The sequence below is a fragment of the Silurus meridionalis genome, chromosome 27 (genome assembly GCF_014805685.1).
Source record: "Silurus meridionalis isolate SWU-2019-XX chromosome 27, ASM1480568v1, whole genome shotgun sequence".
Taxonomy (NCBI): Eukaryota; Metazoa; Chordata; class Actinopteri; order Siluriformes; family Siluridae; genus Silurus; species Silurus meridionalis.
Genome location: NC_060910.1, coordinates 3,923,589 through 3,941,969, shown reverse-complemented (window position 1 = coordinate 3,941,969; position 18,381 = coordinate 3,923,589). Strand labels below are relative to the sequence as shown.

The following is an 18,381-nucleotide window of genomic DNA, read 5'->3' as shown; positions in this document are numbered from 1 at the left end:
CAACAGCAGCATGTGCACATGTTATGTTTTGAGGTAATATTTGTGTTTCCAAATTTTGTGTTGTGTATTTGGATTGTTTATGTGGTTTGCACTTTATGGACCATCGTAGACTACACATAGAAACCCCAAACATCACCAATTTGGTCTGATTTTTTTCTTTGTCTTTTCTTGTCTGTTGCAATAAACCAAAACCAGAAACCCTGACTCATGTGTACTGAAGGAAACCTTCCTTTTTCTCTCAGTATCTTCTATACAATGATGCACCTAGCCTATTTACCGTACCAGTACATTTTCCTAATAGTTACCTAAACTTTTACCACACTTTACTTGACACAGATCTACCAGGCGACAGGACACCTTCAAATACCTTTATAACAACGGATAGAAAGCTAAAAGAGGATTTATAAAGGTGCCAATTGTTATAGAGACATTACATGGGTCAATATTTCTGAACCCGTAGTCGGCTAATCTTTTTAGGCTTCAGGGAACATGACACCCTCAGAAAGCCTTAATGACAAATAAATCTAAAAAATCTATGGTAAAGGTGTCACCTGTCCGAGGAACATCAGCTTTAGCATTTACATGTCACCACAGAAGCCACTGAAGCCATGCTTACACAAAGTGTTCAGTACATGTTTGTTAAGGATACCTTGTGCCTACTTGCCTAAACCTACACAATTATTAATAAAGGTTTCAGTTGTGACAGAAACATCAACTATAACCATATAACAAGTCTTTCGTTTTTTTCTTTCTTGATCTATGTGTGGCATAGGAGTCTTTCTTTCATTCTGTCTTTTTAGATTTTCTATTTAGTATAGCAGTGTTTTCTTTCTTTCTTTCGTTCTTTCTTTCTTACTTTCTTTCTTTCTTTCCAGATTTATTTTTCACTAAAATTGAGTTTATTTGTCTTAAATAGATTTATAGTCTTTCATTTTCTTCATTTATTTCTGTTATTTCTTTCTTTTATATTACTTTCTTTATGTATGTATATGTATTGTGTATAATATAATATAATATTTAAATTAATTTTTTTTCATTCATTATATTTATTCTACATAGTATTCTTTCTTTCTTTCTTTCTTTCTTTCTTTCTTTCTTTCTTTCTTTCTTTCTTTCTTTCTTTCAATACTGTACTTAACCTCTTCATTGACACATTCCACAATGATCGGTTCAGACCTTCCCTCTACAACCTTTTTTTAATTATCATTTGCTGATTCGCAGGTTTAAACCTCTGATTTTTTTTAAATGATTGCAGCTGATCCGCTCGGCCCTCTGCATTAAAAAACACACAACGTCCTTTATTCCCCTTGACGCAGTGGAAAAAAACAAGTGATGTGAGACCCCACAAGTATGTCTCAAGTCTCCAAAAATACTTCTGTCTCCAAAACAAACGTCATAGCAAAGTGTCCTAGCCTTATTTTCTCACAGATTACAAGTAACAGGAGAGAGAGAGAGATGAAGAGAGAGAGAGAGAGAGAGAGAGAGAGAGAGAGAGAGAGAGAAAGAGAGATGGAAGATAAGGTTGTTCTTACATAGATTGCAGGCTCCAGACACGGGGTTACAGTTTTTATCATGGCAAGGACACGTTTGTGCGCAGTTCACCCCAAACTGGCCCGACTCACAAGTCAGATTGCAACTGGAAAAAGAGGGAAAAGAGAAGAAATTTTTAATGAAAGTGATGAGTAATGAGAGTGAAGAATGATATGCTTTAAACATTGTTATCTTTGGTCATTTGGTGGGAAATACCACATCATTCAACTCAGTCTTTTCTTCAAAGAATTTTTACTGATGGAAAAAAAATCCAATATGACAGTATAACAATATCTACACTGAGTGTATCCAACAAAACAAGTATTTGACACATCAGCATTTTTATCAGTAAGGGGATTTCTAAGTGGGCTATTGAGACAAAATTTTCATCAAGCCAAATATTGAATTCATACAAAGAAATCAGAACATTTAAGTATACAAGTTGAGTCATAATAAATAAAGTGAAATGACACAGGGAAAATCCCCTTACTGATAAAAATGCTGATGTGTCAAAAAGTATTTTCAATGATCAATCACATATAAATTACAGATACAATGAAAATAACATGAGAATAAGAGAAAACTCTTATTATATAAGCCTTCCATTTTTGCATAGGTTTTTATGAACTTTCTGCTGCTACAATCAACTTCCTTTGCTTTGTTGCTTGGCAAAATAATCTCATTTCCTAACATTTGGTAAAGGTAAACTTTAGTATGCACACTGTATGAATCGTGCTATGAATTGTATGTATGAATTAGCTTTCTGTTAAACAAATAACCAGGACAAACATAGAACAGTTCAGTTCAGTTCACTTCTGAATTCAATTAATTGTTCAAAACAATTGGTCAGAGTCCGAGTCAGAACTTTTTCAGGAATCTTTTACACATTTTTGTCATCTTTCCACTGGATCCATACTGGATTTGTTTATTTAAAAGAATTTTATTCCTGTTTTAATGTCTGTTTCTTCTCTACACATATAGACAAAATGAGAATAGAAATGGTCTGTTCACATGCATTGTAGCAACAAACATCCTGGCTGAGGTCGTAATCTGTTAATGTACTGAGTCGATTTGAAACCACAAGCTTCCTTGGAATGCAACATTCCACGCCTCCGTAGCCGTGGAAAAACATGCACGTATTGTGAAATGGCAATAAATGTTTGGGGATTTTTGGATGGAAGAAAAAATTTTGTGATCTTATGCTACATTCACATGGACTTGAGTTCACCATGTTGACAAAAATCTGTATAAACAGCCCAATGTTCTGGTTTTCATTCAAAATTTCATTCGATAACTCTAAATTGCAAATAAATCCACACACCAAATTTAACTGTCACATTGAATTATTATATAAAAGCTTAGTCCTAGCTTAATAGCTTTGGTAAGTAGCTAGGTACATTATTAACTTCCCATACTGTGCACACTAACTCAATTCCAATTCACATTGAATTTGGACAACAGGTTTTAGAATGATTTTGAGGACACTAAGAGATTGTAAAACAAATAAATAGAAATCTCATGTTTATAATTTTATAACAACAATTTTAAACCTTTGACAAAACCTAAATTTGGATTTTCTGGATTTTATATTGTATTCAAATCCCAAAATGTATTGTATTGCACACAAGTGAATTTCAAAAATTCTGGAACAACATGATTTTTCCAATGCTTACATGTAGAAAGTAGCAGTAAAATATAACTTCAGCAAATTAGATCTAAAATGAAAACATTCTTCTAAAATTCTAGACAGAATTTCAAAGGGTATAGAATAGTAAACCATAATGTAGATTCAAGAAAAAAAAATAGGGATATTTGTCAGAAGAATTTTTCAAAGATATCTTCATAGCTTTATAAATGTATATTCAGGAATTCTAAAATAAAATCTTTAGGAGCTCTAGAATAGCAATATTTTCCAGGCATTCATAAAAGGATTCAAATTTAGCTAATTTAGGGGCTCTATGATAGATCTGCCAAGATTACTTGACAGAGATTATGAAACCTAAAAAAATGACTGTGTGTTTTAGAAAATAACTTTAATACTTGTGGAAATCTGGAGGATTTTTGCATGTAATTATAGGATGGCAGAAACTAAATGTTTGAAACGAAACTGTCCATATTAAAAAGGTTATTGGAACGTGGAAATTGTTTTACATTCTCCTGGTGTTTTGGAATTCAAATTCATTTAAGTCAATTTATTCATGTCAATTGATTAATTGACTTAATTTTCACTCATCGATATAGACTTTGACCTACAACGTGAAGATCCTGCAGTCTGACATCAAATTGCTCCGCCTGTTGATCTGAAACCATCCACTTGGCACTATTTGGAGCACTATTTTGGGAGTCTGCAATTTTGGTTTATACTTTATCACTTATGACATTCGGTGGAGAATATGCAACGTGTTTGTGAAATCCCACAGCGCCCCACAAAAGGAGGTGTCCAAACAATGGAGGTTACAGAATTTCCAACATGGCAGTATCATTCCAAAAAAAAAATAACTTCACCCATATCACCCATATACTGAATAAGATGTGTGGTCTGGGATACATCCAAAACAGACATGGCAAGACATTTGTAATGGTGTCTCTGTGATGAAATGTGAATAAACCATTTCAGAATGATAAGCAAACTTTGTTTCTTGTTAGAAAATCATTTGCTAAAACTATAAACGTCTTTCCCCCTGCACTCCTGACGTGAAGTTGTCTTTCTCAGCATTCATTCGGATTTAATGAACTGGACTCCTGACTGTCTAAGAGGAGACGTAAAAGATACAAGGCTGTTTTTGTATAGCTGGGAAGGAGCCAATAATATCATCACATTTGCAAGGTGTCTACTAGGTATCTAGGTGTCTTCTAGGTATCTACTGGGCAATAGGAAAATCCTAGCTAATATTAGACATGAAGTATGGAAATGGGCCTACCTACCTAATGAGTGGAATTGGGCATCTAAAAGTTAGGTGCCAGTTAGTAGGTGGGAATTTGCTTTTAGACATTGGAAATTGGAAGACCTACTGTATTAAGTGGGTGGGAATTTTCTTTAGGTCATTGACAACTGGGAGACCTAGCTAAAGGGTAGGAATGAGCTGTTAGTAACTGAATACATAAAGCTTTTTTTTTTTTTTTTATGATACATAAAAAAACCTTTACAATTGTATCTTACAGTACAATAGGAAAACTAATCAAAGAAAGCCTGACACTTACTAAGTCCCATAAAAGCCAGGATCACAGAGGCACTCCCCTGTAGCAAAGTGACATTCTCCATTAAAACAGTGGCTGCAGTCATTCTCGCAATTCTCCCCATAGGTGCCATTGGGACATCGGACCTCACAGCTGCAGACAAAGAAGTTATCATTTATTGTTTATGGTTGTTCAAACTAAGAATAAAACCAAAAACAAACAAAAGCATAAACACAATGTAAAGTTTGTACCGATCTCCGATCCAGCCGGGATTACAGTGAGAGCACTTCCCATCGATGCGATTGCAGTAATGGCCATCTTTACATGGTGGACATTCATCTTTGCAGTTCTCTCCAAAAAAGCCTGGGGCACATATCTGATCACATTTGGTGCCATTCCAGCCTCGTTCACAAGTAACACACCTTCCTTCTGTAACCTTGCATGGTTGCTGGCCCTTACAGTGACCACATCTGCAAGGACAGAAGATTAAGTCACATTGGCACATGTGCAGACCTCAATCCAACTGACTGTATCAGCTGAATCATTCGTACAATTGTATTCAAGTTAAACAACACTGTAAAAACAAAATAGAGCTGTTCTCCTTACTTGTTCCTGCAGTTCTGCCCGTAGAACCCAGCAGGACATGGCTCTCTGCAGAATTTGCCCCTGTAGCCCGGTTTGCAGGTGCAGGAACCATCTGCCTGGTTACATTTCCCATGTAAACACTGACAATATCGTTCGCAGTTTGTGCCCCACAAACGATCTCGGCATTGGCATCGGCCGGTGAACTGCTCGCATGGTGAGTTGTTGCAGGCGCACTGGGCACCACAGTTGCGCCCGTACCACCCTGGAGAGCAGATGCAGCGACCTGTGCTCTGGTCACACACTGAGTTTAGACTGCAGTAGCAATTGTTGCTGCAGTGAGGACCCCAAAAACCAGCATGGCACGTGCACTTGCCAGTCTCCTGGTCACACTTGCCTTTCTGGCATGGGCATGGCTTCTCACAGTTCTCACCCCAGCGATTTGGGTGGCATGTGCACTTGCCGGTTAAGTCATCGCATTTGCCGTTAGGGTGACACGTGCATTTTCCTTTGCAGTCAGGACCCCAGAATTGAGCAGGACACTCTATGAAGGTAGGAGGAGGTTTTAATTTAACCATGATGCATAATTCAAACTGCTTTTATATAAATACATTTTCTTGAACTACCCCTGAACTCAAGCTCGAACATTTGAGAAAAATTAGATTTTAAGAAGACTTTAATAGCTATGTTGTACTTATTGTGTAGAGCATTTCACTGCATGTTGTACCCTGTATGTATGTGCATGTGACAAATAAACGTTTGATTTGATTTGACTATTCCATGAAAACAATTATTGAGCAAAAATCTCATAGAAACATAAACACAAGACAAACTTGTGTTCTTTTAGGATTGTTTTGGATGCTACGTTGAGCATCCGTGCCGTCCATCATCATGGGGTAAAAATGCAGAAAATGTTGTGTAGGAAGGAAGTCGTAACACAAAGCGGTCTCTTACTGGTGTCACAGCTCGCTCCGAAATATCCGTGACGGCAGCGGCACTCGTTTGGTCGGACACACACCTCATTCTCCTTGCAAGTAAAATTGCCCTCGCAGAGAGCTGAAGACAAAAAAATTACATGAATGGGAATATTTTTGGAGACAGGTATAATTCTACTGCACAGATTCCTCAATTGTTTTGATTTAGCTTGAAAAGGAAATGGGTGGAAATTATCTTTTAGAGATTTAAAGTCTGGATACCCAGCAAGCTTAACTGTATTATTATTATTAGCAAGTGGTCTAATTCTTTGGTTTTGTGTACTTGTTTAAGATTGATGCTGACCTGGAAACAATAATACTACAACTAATATAGTTTTGATTTTTACCTGATTATGTGTAAAGTTTTCGATTAAAAAGAACATTGGTTTTATGGGGACAGGTTCATGCAGGCAAAGGCAACTTTTTGTGACCACTACATAAATGTAAGTATAATTTTGCACCAAAATAATAAAAATAAACAATAAAAAAAAACTGATTTTACAAAACAATTACAGAATGAACAATAAAAATAAATATATAAAACAGTGCATTTTTTATCAACACAATTGATCTTCACTAATAAGGATTTATTCTGTGTTAATATATGTTGACTAACCAAACATCCAGTCAGAACTGGAATTAGTTTTAACAGCCATTTGTTCTGATTTAGACCATATTTTGCTTCCAAATGAAGTTTCCAAATGAAGTAAATCATAAGTAAGTCATCATAAAGCAACAATCAGGGATTTCCAGCGACGCTTCATTTTCAAAGACGCTGAGTTTTGCTTTATTCACATTCCAATTATAATTCCAGTATTACGTCCAAAATGACAGAACGTATCCCATTTTTTAAAATGATACATTATTTATTTCACTCCATTATGGCAGGCCATTTGAATCTTTCATATGCACCACATGTGTTAAGTTATATATCACATGTTTGGCCTACACACTCAAACATACTTGCACTTGAATAAAGCAACATGCTGCAGAAACATTCTGATCTTGATTCTGCGTTTCTGTTATTGTAGGCAAGATAAAAAAGTTCTTACGTGTCAAACACTCGTCTCCTTGTTGCGCCCATCCAGTGCAACACGCAATCCCAGGAGACCTAAAATAGAAGGTAAAACATATAAATAACAAATAAACTCATGTTACACCGGGCTATAATGTATGTGTAAATCTAAATATATATTAGATTTGGAAGAGAGTCGTTGGGCAAATCATGATCTCCATAAATCTCCCTAGAAGTGCTGTAGTTGTTCTATAGTTAATAATACAGCAACTGTCAATATCGCCATTGTCTGAGAATGCGGTTACTGTACATTTTTAGACATGTTGTTGCTCAGCTACTTGAGGTACATTATATAGACATGAATTTGTGGACACCTGACAATAAGATTTAAACATCCCATTCTACATTTAATCCCCATTTGTTGTAACGTCCACACTTCTGGGGAGATGTTTTACTAGATTACTCTATAAAAGCTAAATGCACTGTATGGTGTTTTCTTTATGCTTTAATTTAAAATGATCCCAAAACTTTGGAAAGTTTCTATCATTTTCTTTGGCCTGAATTTTCTCCTCGCCCCCTTGCTGTTTTCTCCCTGTTCATCTATTTTTTTATCCAGGATTTAGCGAGTGGTGCATCAGTAATAATGGTCCGTGTGGAAACACAGTGTTCCGTGTTTGGTTAAATGGACTAAACGACGCAAACTAAATAATTTGCCTTGATGTTTTTTGTATTTAGAATACGTGAGTTACTCAAGGATTCGTTTCAACATACCAACATATGTAAACTATAGCTTTGAGCACAGGGGTATTGGAATGCTGGAACAGGTTTGGGTCAAGTGAATGGAAAATGTAATGCTACTGCATATAAAGACATTCAATACAATTCTGAACCTCCAAATTTGTAGTAACAGTTTGGAAAAAAAGCCATTAATGGCTGGAAAATTCAGGTGCCCCAATATATTTGGTCATAAAGTGTATGATTTTCCAAACTTTCAACATTTAATAGACTTTTAGCTGTTCCTGCAACAAGGACCTCTGCATTACAACCCTTAATTTTCAACACTCTGAAAGCAAAACTTGTTATTGTCCCTTTACGGTTTCTATGGGACAGCCAAAATACTGGCAAATTATTTTGAGCTCCTGCCACATTTAATGGTTCTTTAATGGTTCACTGGTTCCATATGCTGTTCCAGACCATTTTAAGGGTTCTCCCAGAGGGACAGCTGAAGAATCTTTAAACCTCATAGGTTATTATAAGATATGTACCATAAACACACACTTTTCATGCATTTAATATATTAACCTTTAGAAAAAACAGAGTTGTTTGGGACTTTAATAGCATGTCATAAGGTGATCACAACTTGACAAAAGTGTCTGTTTGAAACCCTTTCTGAGAGGAAAACACTTTTCTTTCAGGAGGACAGAAAGCCTTAAAGCCTGACAACTTCTATATATCAAGAAGATCTAATTACTAACAATTTTTAAACATATTTGCACTTTGCCATATCATTTAAAATAAATACAACATGCACAAAGCGTGAAATAAACGTATCGATTCATAAATTGCCATGTCCTATGTTCGCCCCCACCACATTTACTGAAATGTCACTGCCAATCACTGTGATCTGATATGCCCATGCCGTCCTTATCTGGTAAAAAAAAAATGGTGTCTATTTTTCATTTGTATTATTTGACAGCCCTGTAATATCACAGATGTTCTTGGCATTTGAAACCATGTTAACAAATACTTTAAAGTCGACAAAGCCATAAAAATAAACAAATCAGAAAGACATTTGCCTTTCCCGATATTCATAAGCAGGAAAAAAAAACTTTAATGCTATCATGTGCAGATGTTGTTGTTTCTCTGACCTAAATCTGTCCCTTAGTGATCTTCTTCTACGTCTCATAGTTTGTGTGGTTCACACAGAATCTACGAGACGTCTGGTTACCATCTGTGGCTTCTCTCGAACATGATGGCGGATGCTTCAAATAACACTCGCATACAACAGAAACACAGATGGACAGCCACACATGCACACAGCAAATGCTTGTTTCTTAGAGATCCCTTATTCTGTTAAGCAGCTGCCCCTGTAAACTAGGCAGCAGCGTTTGAAGTCATGGCCGCTTGGGATCGTGCGACGATGACAGAGAGGTTCAGGATAAGGCCACATACTGGTGAGATTAGTTTCACTGTTCCCTGTCCTAGACTCCAGATTCGAACTGATTGAACGAAATATCCTATAAATGCTTTGTAGAGGAGCCAAGCCAAAGAAAGAATACTGAGACTAGTGTTTTCCGGGAGAAAACTCTGGCTCATCTTGCTCATCTCAATCTCTCTAGCGCTCTTGTGAAAACTGTTCCTCATGCCATTGTTCATCTTTTGATCGGTTTGGTGATCAACCACAACACATAGGTTTATTTTGTAGTTACTGTGTTCTGAGAAAGTGTAAAATTAATGTACTGACATTTTAATTGAACATTCTATATAATCTGTACTAACTCTAAAATGAAGCATGTTTTTGTCCTGTTATTGTTGCCGTAAATCAGATGCTCTACAAACCACCTGTTGAGCTCAGCTGCACACGTAACTATCGTAACATAAAGAATAAAGACGCTAGCGTTGTATTGTAAATTTAGACAAATGGAGTAAATAACTGGAATACCGAAACAGTGGAAGGCAACTCATCCATACAAATTAGTAAACCAGAGCTAACTGTTGTATTATTACCAATAATTTAGAGTTTGTACCACAGACTTAACTCAAGCACTGTCAAATAAGTGGTTCTTTAATGGTTCATTGTAAAATAAAGCATTGTTAGCTTCAAAAAAAGATTATATTAGGATGTCACAGTAACACTCTTGTAAAGTTTTACATAGACAATTTAAGAGTTCTTTAAAGAGCTTGTCACGTTAGATCCATTGGCAAATAACTTGGAACCATTTCAGGCAGGCTATATATTGTATACGTTTTACAAAATTCATTTTAAATTATTTAACAAAAACATAGGTCTCTTTTTTTTTCATATCTCTGAGTTCACCAAATGCTTTTTTCCCCATTTTTGATGTAATAGAAAGCTCTTAGGTAGAAACCTGATCGTAATCTGATATAGTTTTAATACACGCTTGGTTATTGTAGTGAGAAGTTTGCAGACCTGTGCCTCATTGGTATCACAGGGGATCACTGGTATCATGGTAGTTGCAATTATGTTTAGTAGGATTTCAACAGTAGGTCATAAGTCTCAAACATATGAAAAAGAGGTTTCAATAGTAAATACAAAATATGTTTGAATGCCATTCAAAGCTACATTATTGAATTATTATTATTAAACTGTAAATTATTAATGAACACCAATGTAAAAACATAAGACAGCAAATGCTGTGCAATGAGTTAATGACAGCAAATGACTCAGTTGTACTGAGTTAAAGCAGAGACTTGGCCTGGCTGCTTAACAGTCAATGAGATGATGAGTATGATGGTGTTGAAAGTGGTATAGGCATGAAAATGTACAGTATGATAAGATAAGATTAGATAAAAGATATAAGAAAGATAGAACTTTATTAATTTTGATGGAAATTATTTTGCCAGAAACTGCTGGTACCGGGCCGCACAGAAAGAATACATAACTTACATTATTTCCTTTTTATTTATTATCTGATTCTGAACTATGTTTTATTTTGGAAAATGACCGGATTCTCTCCGCCACATCTGTCTATGACTCACTCCTGATGCATGTCATGATGCCTCGGTCACATGTCTTACCTCCATCCTCTACCTTCTTAAAGGGGCTCCGGCCTCTAACACATAATACATTACCGCTAAATTCAAACCCCCAAGCGAGCAAAATGAACAAACAACAACACAGTGGATTCACGTTTATTATTATATTTAGAAAATACCAGTTTTTATGGTCGGATCATTTTATATTGTTGTATTTATCCGCCACTCCTTAAAGGCCGGTCCGTGAAAATATTGTCTGACATTAGCCCGGTCCTGACCGCTGCTTTAGAGTACAAGAAAAATTTATATAAATGAATATATATATATATATATATATATATATATATATATATATATATATATACATACACATTTTTTTCTATATAATTTTTATATAAATAAAAAAAGAATTTACATAAATATAAATGAGTATGGTGATGAGGCACATCCCACAGCACCACTATTAGCGGGTAGCCAAATTGCACTATGGGTAATGCGGGAAGCGGTTAAGTGAAAAATGGCAATAAGGTTTGTGAGCTGATTTCCCACAGATTTTTTAAATTTACAATGACCATAATTAATTTTTTAAATATTTTACGTTTCATGTGGCTTGAAAATGTAGCAGCATGTGCTCCGCCCTCCACTCATCAACCGACGCTCGTCCATGCGATCGCAAGTGTATATAAACTGTACAGTTTATACAGTACGGTACTGTAAATTGCTCTGTTTTGCTATGTAGTGTAATTTGTTAACTATTAACAAACTACAGTGCACTACACCCAAATTGATTACTTTTAGGAATTTAATAGGAATTCTATAAGAATTTAGGATCAGTAACAGACAGGATCACTGTTCTATATTAATGTTTTTCTGCATTCCTCCTGAATCTTAGTAGTCCAGATTTTCTCATAAATCTGCTGTATATCTGCATATATATATATATATATATATATATATATATATATATATATATATATATGACACAGATGCTGCTCTTCATCCTCTATCACATGTGACCCCTGAGAGGCCCAGTCTACACTTTTACTTCCAGTAGAGCATCGAAATTTGCTCTGCCTTAAGTCAAGGTTTGTTTAGCCTTTCGCAATGTATGTGTGTGTGTGTGTGTGTGTGTGTGTGTGTGTGTGTGTGTGTGTGTGTGTGTGTGTGTTCCAGACATGAGCTTCACCACAACCTTGAGCTCTCTGCTCTGTGTCAAACTACACATACCACACCGAGAGACAGTCAGAAAAGAGAGGAAGAGAGTCAAACCACACTGATTCTCTTGGAACCAGGGATGCTGATGAGAATGGAAATTGAAGATCAGTCACTACTTTGGTTGGGGTTGCGTCTCGATTTAGCATGAATCGAGAAATGGAAATTATAAGCAATTCGAAGAAAATCGCTCGACTTCATGCCAGGGTAAATTCTGTTCCCACCAGATTATTTTCAGTGCATTGGGGTCTGATTCATGTTCACTGATTAAAATCTGGTGTGAGTGGATCTGTTATCTGCCCAGATTGCAAAAGAGGACGGAAACTCCCGGATAAAAATAAAATTCGCTCCATATCTGCTGTTGATATAACTTTTAGGAAATGATAGTAAAATAGTCTGTGCAGCCATTAGTCATTATGATATCACTTTAGCAGCTGGGCAAAACAGACAAAGGTTGAACTTTTAAACATGTTGGTTAGCGAAAGGTTAGCTGATACAGTGTTCTTCCTAATGGTAAATTAATCTTATCTTTAGTCTCACACATATGCTGTAAGAGGTCTTATAACCTTTATAAGTGTTTTTTGCATACAATTCATAGAGGTCATGGTTTTCTGGCAAGTTTGAGTGGTTTATTGTTTCAAAACCACCATTCCATACTTACAGTAAGTATCCAAAAGTACAATACAATTAACTGTACTGATGAAGCAGAGTTACAAAGTCATTAAAAAAGTACATTTGAATATTTATGCAACATAAACACATTTATTAGCCACGTTCATTTGAATACTGTACAGCTTCTTATCCATAAAATCCTCAATCAGCCGGCATTGCAATGCATAACATCATCCAGATTAAACTGATTCATTCTTTTTTTGGTGAATATTGTGATCTCTCTATGTTTTTGCTTATGTCATTTTTTCTTGTATGAGTGTTTCGGAAATTGCTGATCCCCTGGGATTTCCGTGCAGAGCACCAAGTCGAGTTTACGCTAAATGGTGCAAAAAAACAAAACAACATCCAGTCAGAGGCAGTTTTCTGGGCAGAGCTTGTTGCTTGTTAAGGTCAGAGGAGAACCACCAGACTGGTTCGAAACAAACAGGAAGGTCAATGAAAATATTTACTCTTTACAGCTGTGGTGAGCAAATAAGCATTTCAGAATGCACAATGTGTCAAACTTTAAGGCAGATTAATACACCATGAAGTAGTTTAATGTATGTGGACTGTACGGAGTGTAGGTTTGAACAGGCAATTTGTTGACACATGAATTGACATGTCTATTAAGAAACAAGCTTTTCAAAGACAGTGTATTAGGTAATAATTGTGACCAATGGGTGGGTAGTTAAGAGGTAGTATAAGGTAGTCAAGACTGGACAAAATCAGTGAAATCAATTATTTCTCTGGAGTTTACAAAAAAAATGTAAAAAGATCTAAACAAAAAAATTATAGATTGGACCAATATTGATTGGACAGATATTTAATTTGTGAGATTTCAGTACTAAATCATTAAGCACCCACACAAACACTGTCTTTAATTCACATGTTTCTGTAGAGAGATTTCATTAATATGTATAGATTTGTTGTTAGGTATCTGTGCCATGTTACTTGTTCGATGTAATATCTCTTTGCATGGTGTCTTTGTAAAAAACATCTCATTATGGATCTGAAACAAACATGTTCTGCTTTGCCAACTGTCAATATCAAACTTTTACTATTTCCACGGCATAAAGGTCATCAGGAAACGCTTTGTTTTTAGCCAAAAGAATGGCTCCTAAATTTGGAGAAATTCTATAAAGAAAACCGGGACAAGGTTATTATTAGCTTAATACACTGTATAAACAAAATCTTTTGGACACCTAAATATAAGATTTGTATGTGATTTAACCTCCACTTTTCAGGGAAGATGTTCCACTAGATTTGGATTGGTGTGCTCATTCGGCCACACAAAGGCGTTACTGCAGGTGAGGAGGCCTGGGGTGCAGTTAGCATTATAATCAATTCCATAAGTTATCAGTAGGTTTGAGGTCAGAGCTCTATAGCTGGAGTTCATCCACTCCAATCCATGTAAAGCATGCCTTTATGGAGCTGGCTTGCTGGAACAGGTTTGGGTCTCCTAGTTCAAGTGAAGATAAAACTTCATGCTACCACATCCAAAGACAAGACACAATTGTGTGCCTCCAATGTTGTGGTAACAATTTCAAAAAGACCCCATATGGCTGTAAAAGTCAGGTTTCTCAGTAGGTTGGTCCATATAGTCTACCTTTTTAGGTGCAATAAAGAATTAAAACTGACTTGAGTTTGTCAATTTTATTAAATTAACATGACCGACATCAGCAATAAACCCAAATGTTGCGATACTTATTTACTTCATGTTATACATCATAGACACTGCTAAATTAACATTTCTGAACATGTAAAGTATTTCTGGCTTTCACAGGAGGAAAAAAATAAAACACGAATTGCCATAAATGTAATTTTTAAGGATTTTATCTACTCTCAGATTTTAATACATTTGCTATAAACCTCAGCTTGTATTTAAAGTTCATTTTAAGTCAGTATCATTTGTAACACAACTATATGAGGTGGTGGTGCTGTAGCTCAGTCGTGCTACAGTACTGTAGGTCATGAGTTCAAATCCCAGCACCACCAACCTACCACTGCTAAGCCCTTTAACAAGGCCCTTTACCCCCAACTGCTCAGTTGTAATTGTCTCTAGATAAGGGTGTATACCATAAACTATATCTGCTACAGGTATCTAATTAGACATACAGTGGTACCCCGCTTATCGACCTTAATCCGTTCCTTAAAATCGAAAAGGTCGAAGAGCGAATGTACACGCAATATACAATATACACTCACTAAATTGTTATAATGACTGCTGAATAACACTTTATCGTTCACAAACCGAAGTATAATTTACGATAGATGCTCTCTCCACGAAGGCTGAGCCGAGACTGGGAAGATCCTTTCCCTCGCTCCACGTGGGTCGGGGTAAAAAAAAGCTCGATAAGCGGGCATTTGGTCGTTCAGCGGGTGCAAAGTTTGGTTTACTAAGCGAAAAGGTCGATGTCCGAGCCGGTCGATAAGCGGGGTACCACTGTATATTGTTTTAATTAATTAAGTTCCATACTTGACTGGTGGTGTATTTCATACTATTGAATATATCATAAATTAATGAATGTAGTAAAAAGCATATAGTTTTGAAAGATACTTGTACAAATAATCACTAATCTCCTGGCAAAGCAGGAAAATATGAAATGCTAACCAAAAACATTTTATATTGGATTAAATATCTTTTTTTTTTTTCAATCAAGGAGAGCATCTTATGGAAATGATTGTGGTATAAATAATGCATATTTGATAATAATGAAGTACTTAATAGTACTTAATGTAACTCATGCAAATGTGCTCAATTAAATGAATATGAATATGTATTACTTATATTTGTAAATAGAGAAAAACTTAAAAAAGAAACTTTTTGTTTTAGTTTGAATACTTGACTTGAAAGAAATAAAAATTAATTTTAAAAAAGACTAATAAAAACAGCACGTGGTGTCAGTGTTTCACCTGTAGAGGCCGCTATCGTACTGTATAACGCAACCCGAAAAAACTATCAGTATTGATTTTTTGCAGATAACTAAAAGTTCAAGCAAACAACTATCTGTGCTGATTAATCGGCAAAACCGATTAATCGTTCGGCCTCTAGTTACTCTAATGCACAGCATTTGTAGCACTGACATACATTCGAGGGGGAGCTCAGGGTTTAATATGTTGGACTTCTGATGAGAAGTTGAGTACCACCACCACTAAGCTGCCACTTCTGGGCCTTTGAGCAAACCCTCAACTGTATGAATGAGAGAGGTTGCTATGGATGAGGGCATCTGCCATGTGCCCTAAATGTATTTTTAAATAAAATTACACTGCTTCCTTGAGGATAAATCAGACCATAAGTCTGAACTGTTCCCGGGAATTTTTTGGGAAGGTAATCTTGGGCCTACACATATATATTTTTTTATGCCAAAAGCAAATGTTTCAATTAGGGTACACGGTTTAGTTTCGGTAGAACCTCGTTCTGAACCATAATGTTCAGCATTTCAATTTGACCTTTCAATTTGATTTCCAGTTTCATAGCTGATCTGCAACACAATGGTCACTCTTTTTCATCCATAAACCATGAGGGATGCTTTGAGGAACGTTAGTATTGAACTATAAATATGGGTTTTGCCCTGGAAGACTATTTTGATGCACTATATAATGAGGTGGTGTGCGGTTTGGGACGTGACCCAGCTTAGTGCCACGACTTCAGTCGCCACTTATTATTAGGCGACACTTCGCATCGACGCCCTCTATCGGATGCTGGGCTTAGCGCCGCTCCAGATGTGAACATCTGGTTTCTACTTGCGTGGAGTGGTTCAGGCTAGATCAGGCCACTGACTTGGGGGGAAAATGCGCATGGTAAGAACCAAACAAAGACTATTTTTTTGTGCTGAATGAATCCTGGACACATATCAGTAAGTTTGCAAGGTTTTATGAGATCACAGGCTTTCTATGAAGAGATACAATCTTCTCAATTTTGTTGATTTAAATGCTTTGTATCACAGAAGGGCGCAACAGTTACTCAAAGTGCATGCAATTGCCAAAAAAATAAAAGATACATTAAATGCACACTTACCCTGGTACTCTGCACACGTTCCGACCCTTAGGGTTGAGTTCTTGGCTAAATGAGGGACAAAAGAGTACAAACAAAAGCAAAAGCACTGCTGCTGAAGTGCTCTTCATTTCCATTGCAGAAGCAGAAGCAGCAGCATCCTTCCACGCGCCCCGTGCGCACCGCATGCCTTCTCACGCAAATCAACGTGAAAAAAAAAAAAACGTGCAAAAAATCAAGGGTCTGGAAAACTAGAGAGAGAGAGAGAAAGAAAGAGAGAGAGAGAGAGAGAGAGAGAGAGAGAGAGAGAGAGAGAGAGAGGACTAGATCTGGACGCAAATCTCCAAAAAAGTTTTTACTCCAGCAGAGGATCTTCTCGCGCTCGCGCCCCAGATGTCGGCCGACTTTCTGACATCACAAAATAAAATGCGCATTTTTTGGATAATCCAAGAAAAGCAAAGAAAAACCCCTAAACAAATCAAAACAGCGTTCTCCAACATGTCCTTCTGTACAATCCGCTTTCAGGGCATCCAGTGCGTCATACTTGATTTTGGACAAAAGTTGTGGAATAAATACAGCAATCAGGCCTCATCCTGCGTTTTTTCCCCTCCGTTTGTTAATGTGTTGAAAGTGTCTGGTTCTGTTCTCTCTCCCTGCTTACCTTCAGCCTGAGGAGCAACTCAGAAACTTTCAGCCTTGTCTGTGCGTGTGCGCGCGCGCGTGCGTGAGTGCGCGTCCTGTACCTAGGACTGCCCTCCAACAGAGAGCTCACACACACACACACACACACACACACACACACCCCAAACTGTAAATGACTGCATTAGATGTGTGTGATGTGTGCGATTAGATCACGTGTGTGTGTGTGTGTATGTGTGTGTGTGTTTCCTGAGATTGTTCTCTTAACTTTGATTTAGGAAAAGTAGCAAAAATGTTTTGTACAATGTCGCCCCCTACTGGTCGATTTTTAGGAGACGCTCACATTGAGTCAAAAAGACAGGATTGTAAACACACGAATTTATTTATTTATTTATTTTTTTTTATTTTTTATTTATTTATTTTTTGCTTCAGAGCAGATTTGTAGTAGAGGTCGACCGATAATGGATTTTTCCCAAACCGATAGCTAGGTTGGATCGTACTTGCCGATAACCTTAAAAGAAAACACACACACACACACACACACACACACACACACACAACACTCAATGTAAAATAGCACTTAACTTAAATACAAAAATAAATAAATAATAAAAATATAAAACGGTATTGAATCATGAAAATGTGCTAGATGAAATAAATATGAATGTATGTATTAATATAATGAATGAACTATGACGGGTCGTTCATGAATGATTCGTTCATTTTAAATCGAGTCTTTACAATGACTCAAAAGAACGAGTCGACTCAAAGAGTGATTCTTTCAATAGATAGATAGATAGATAGATAGATAGATAGATAGATAGATAGATAGATAGATAGATAGATAGATAGATAGATGAATACACATAAGTCTAATAATAGAGCAGATG

At 36.5% G+C, this 18,381-nt stretch overlaps 1 protein-coding gene across 1 annotated transcript in view; it reads right to left on the bottom strand.

Moving 5' to 3' along the window:
* The window catches only part of scarf2 (scavenger receptor class F, member 2), a 31,218-nt gene extending 13,586 nt beyond the window's left edge, over positions 1-17,632 (bottom strand). The window contains exons 1-7 of the mRNA XM_046842088.1: positions 16,877-17,632; positions 7,316-7,374; positions 6,244-6,345; positions 5,314-5,833; positions 4,959-5,177; positions 4,732-4,860; positions 1,533-1,636 (exon numbers count right to left, since the gene is read on the bottom strand). Coding sequence (XP_046698044.1) covers positions 1,533-1,636; positions 4,732-4,860; positions 4,959-5,177; positions 5,314-5,833; positions 6,244-6,345; positions 7,316-7,374; positions 16,877-17,040 — 1,297 coding nt within the window. The 5' untranslated portion in view covers positions 17,041-17,632. The remainder of the gene's footprint in view (positions 1-1,532; positions 1,637-4,731; positions 4,861-4,958; positions 5,178-5,313; positions 5,834-6,243; positions 6,346-7,315; positions 7,375-16,876) is intronic.
* Positions 17,633-18,381: the final 749 nt, after the last annotated feature.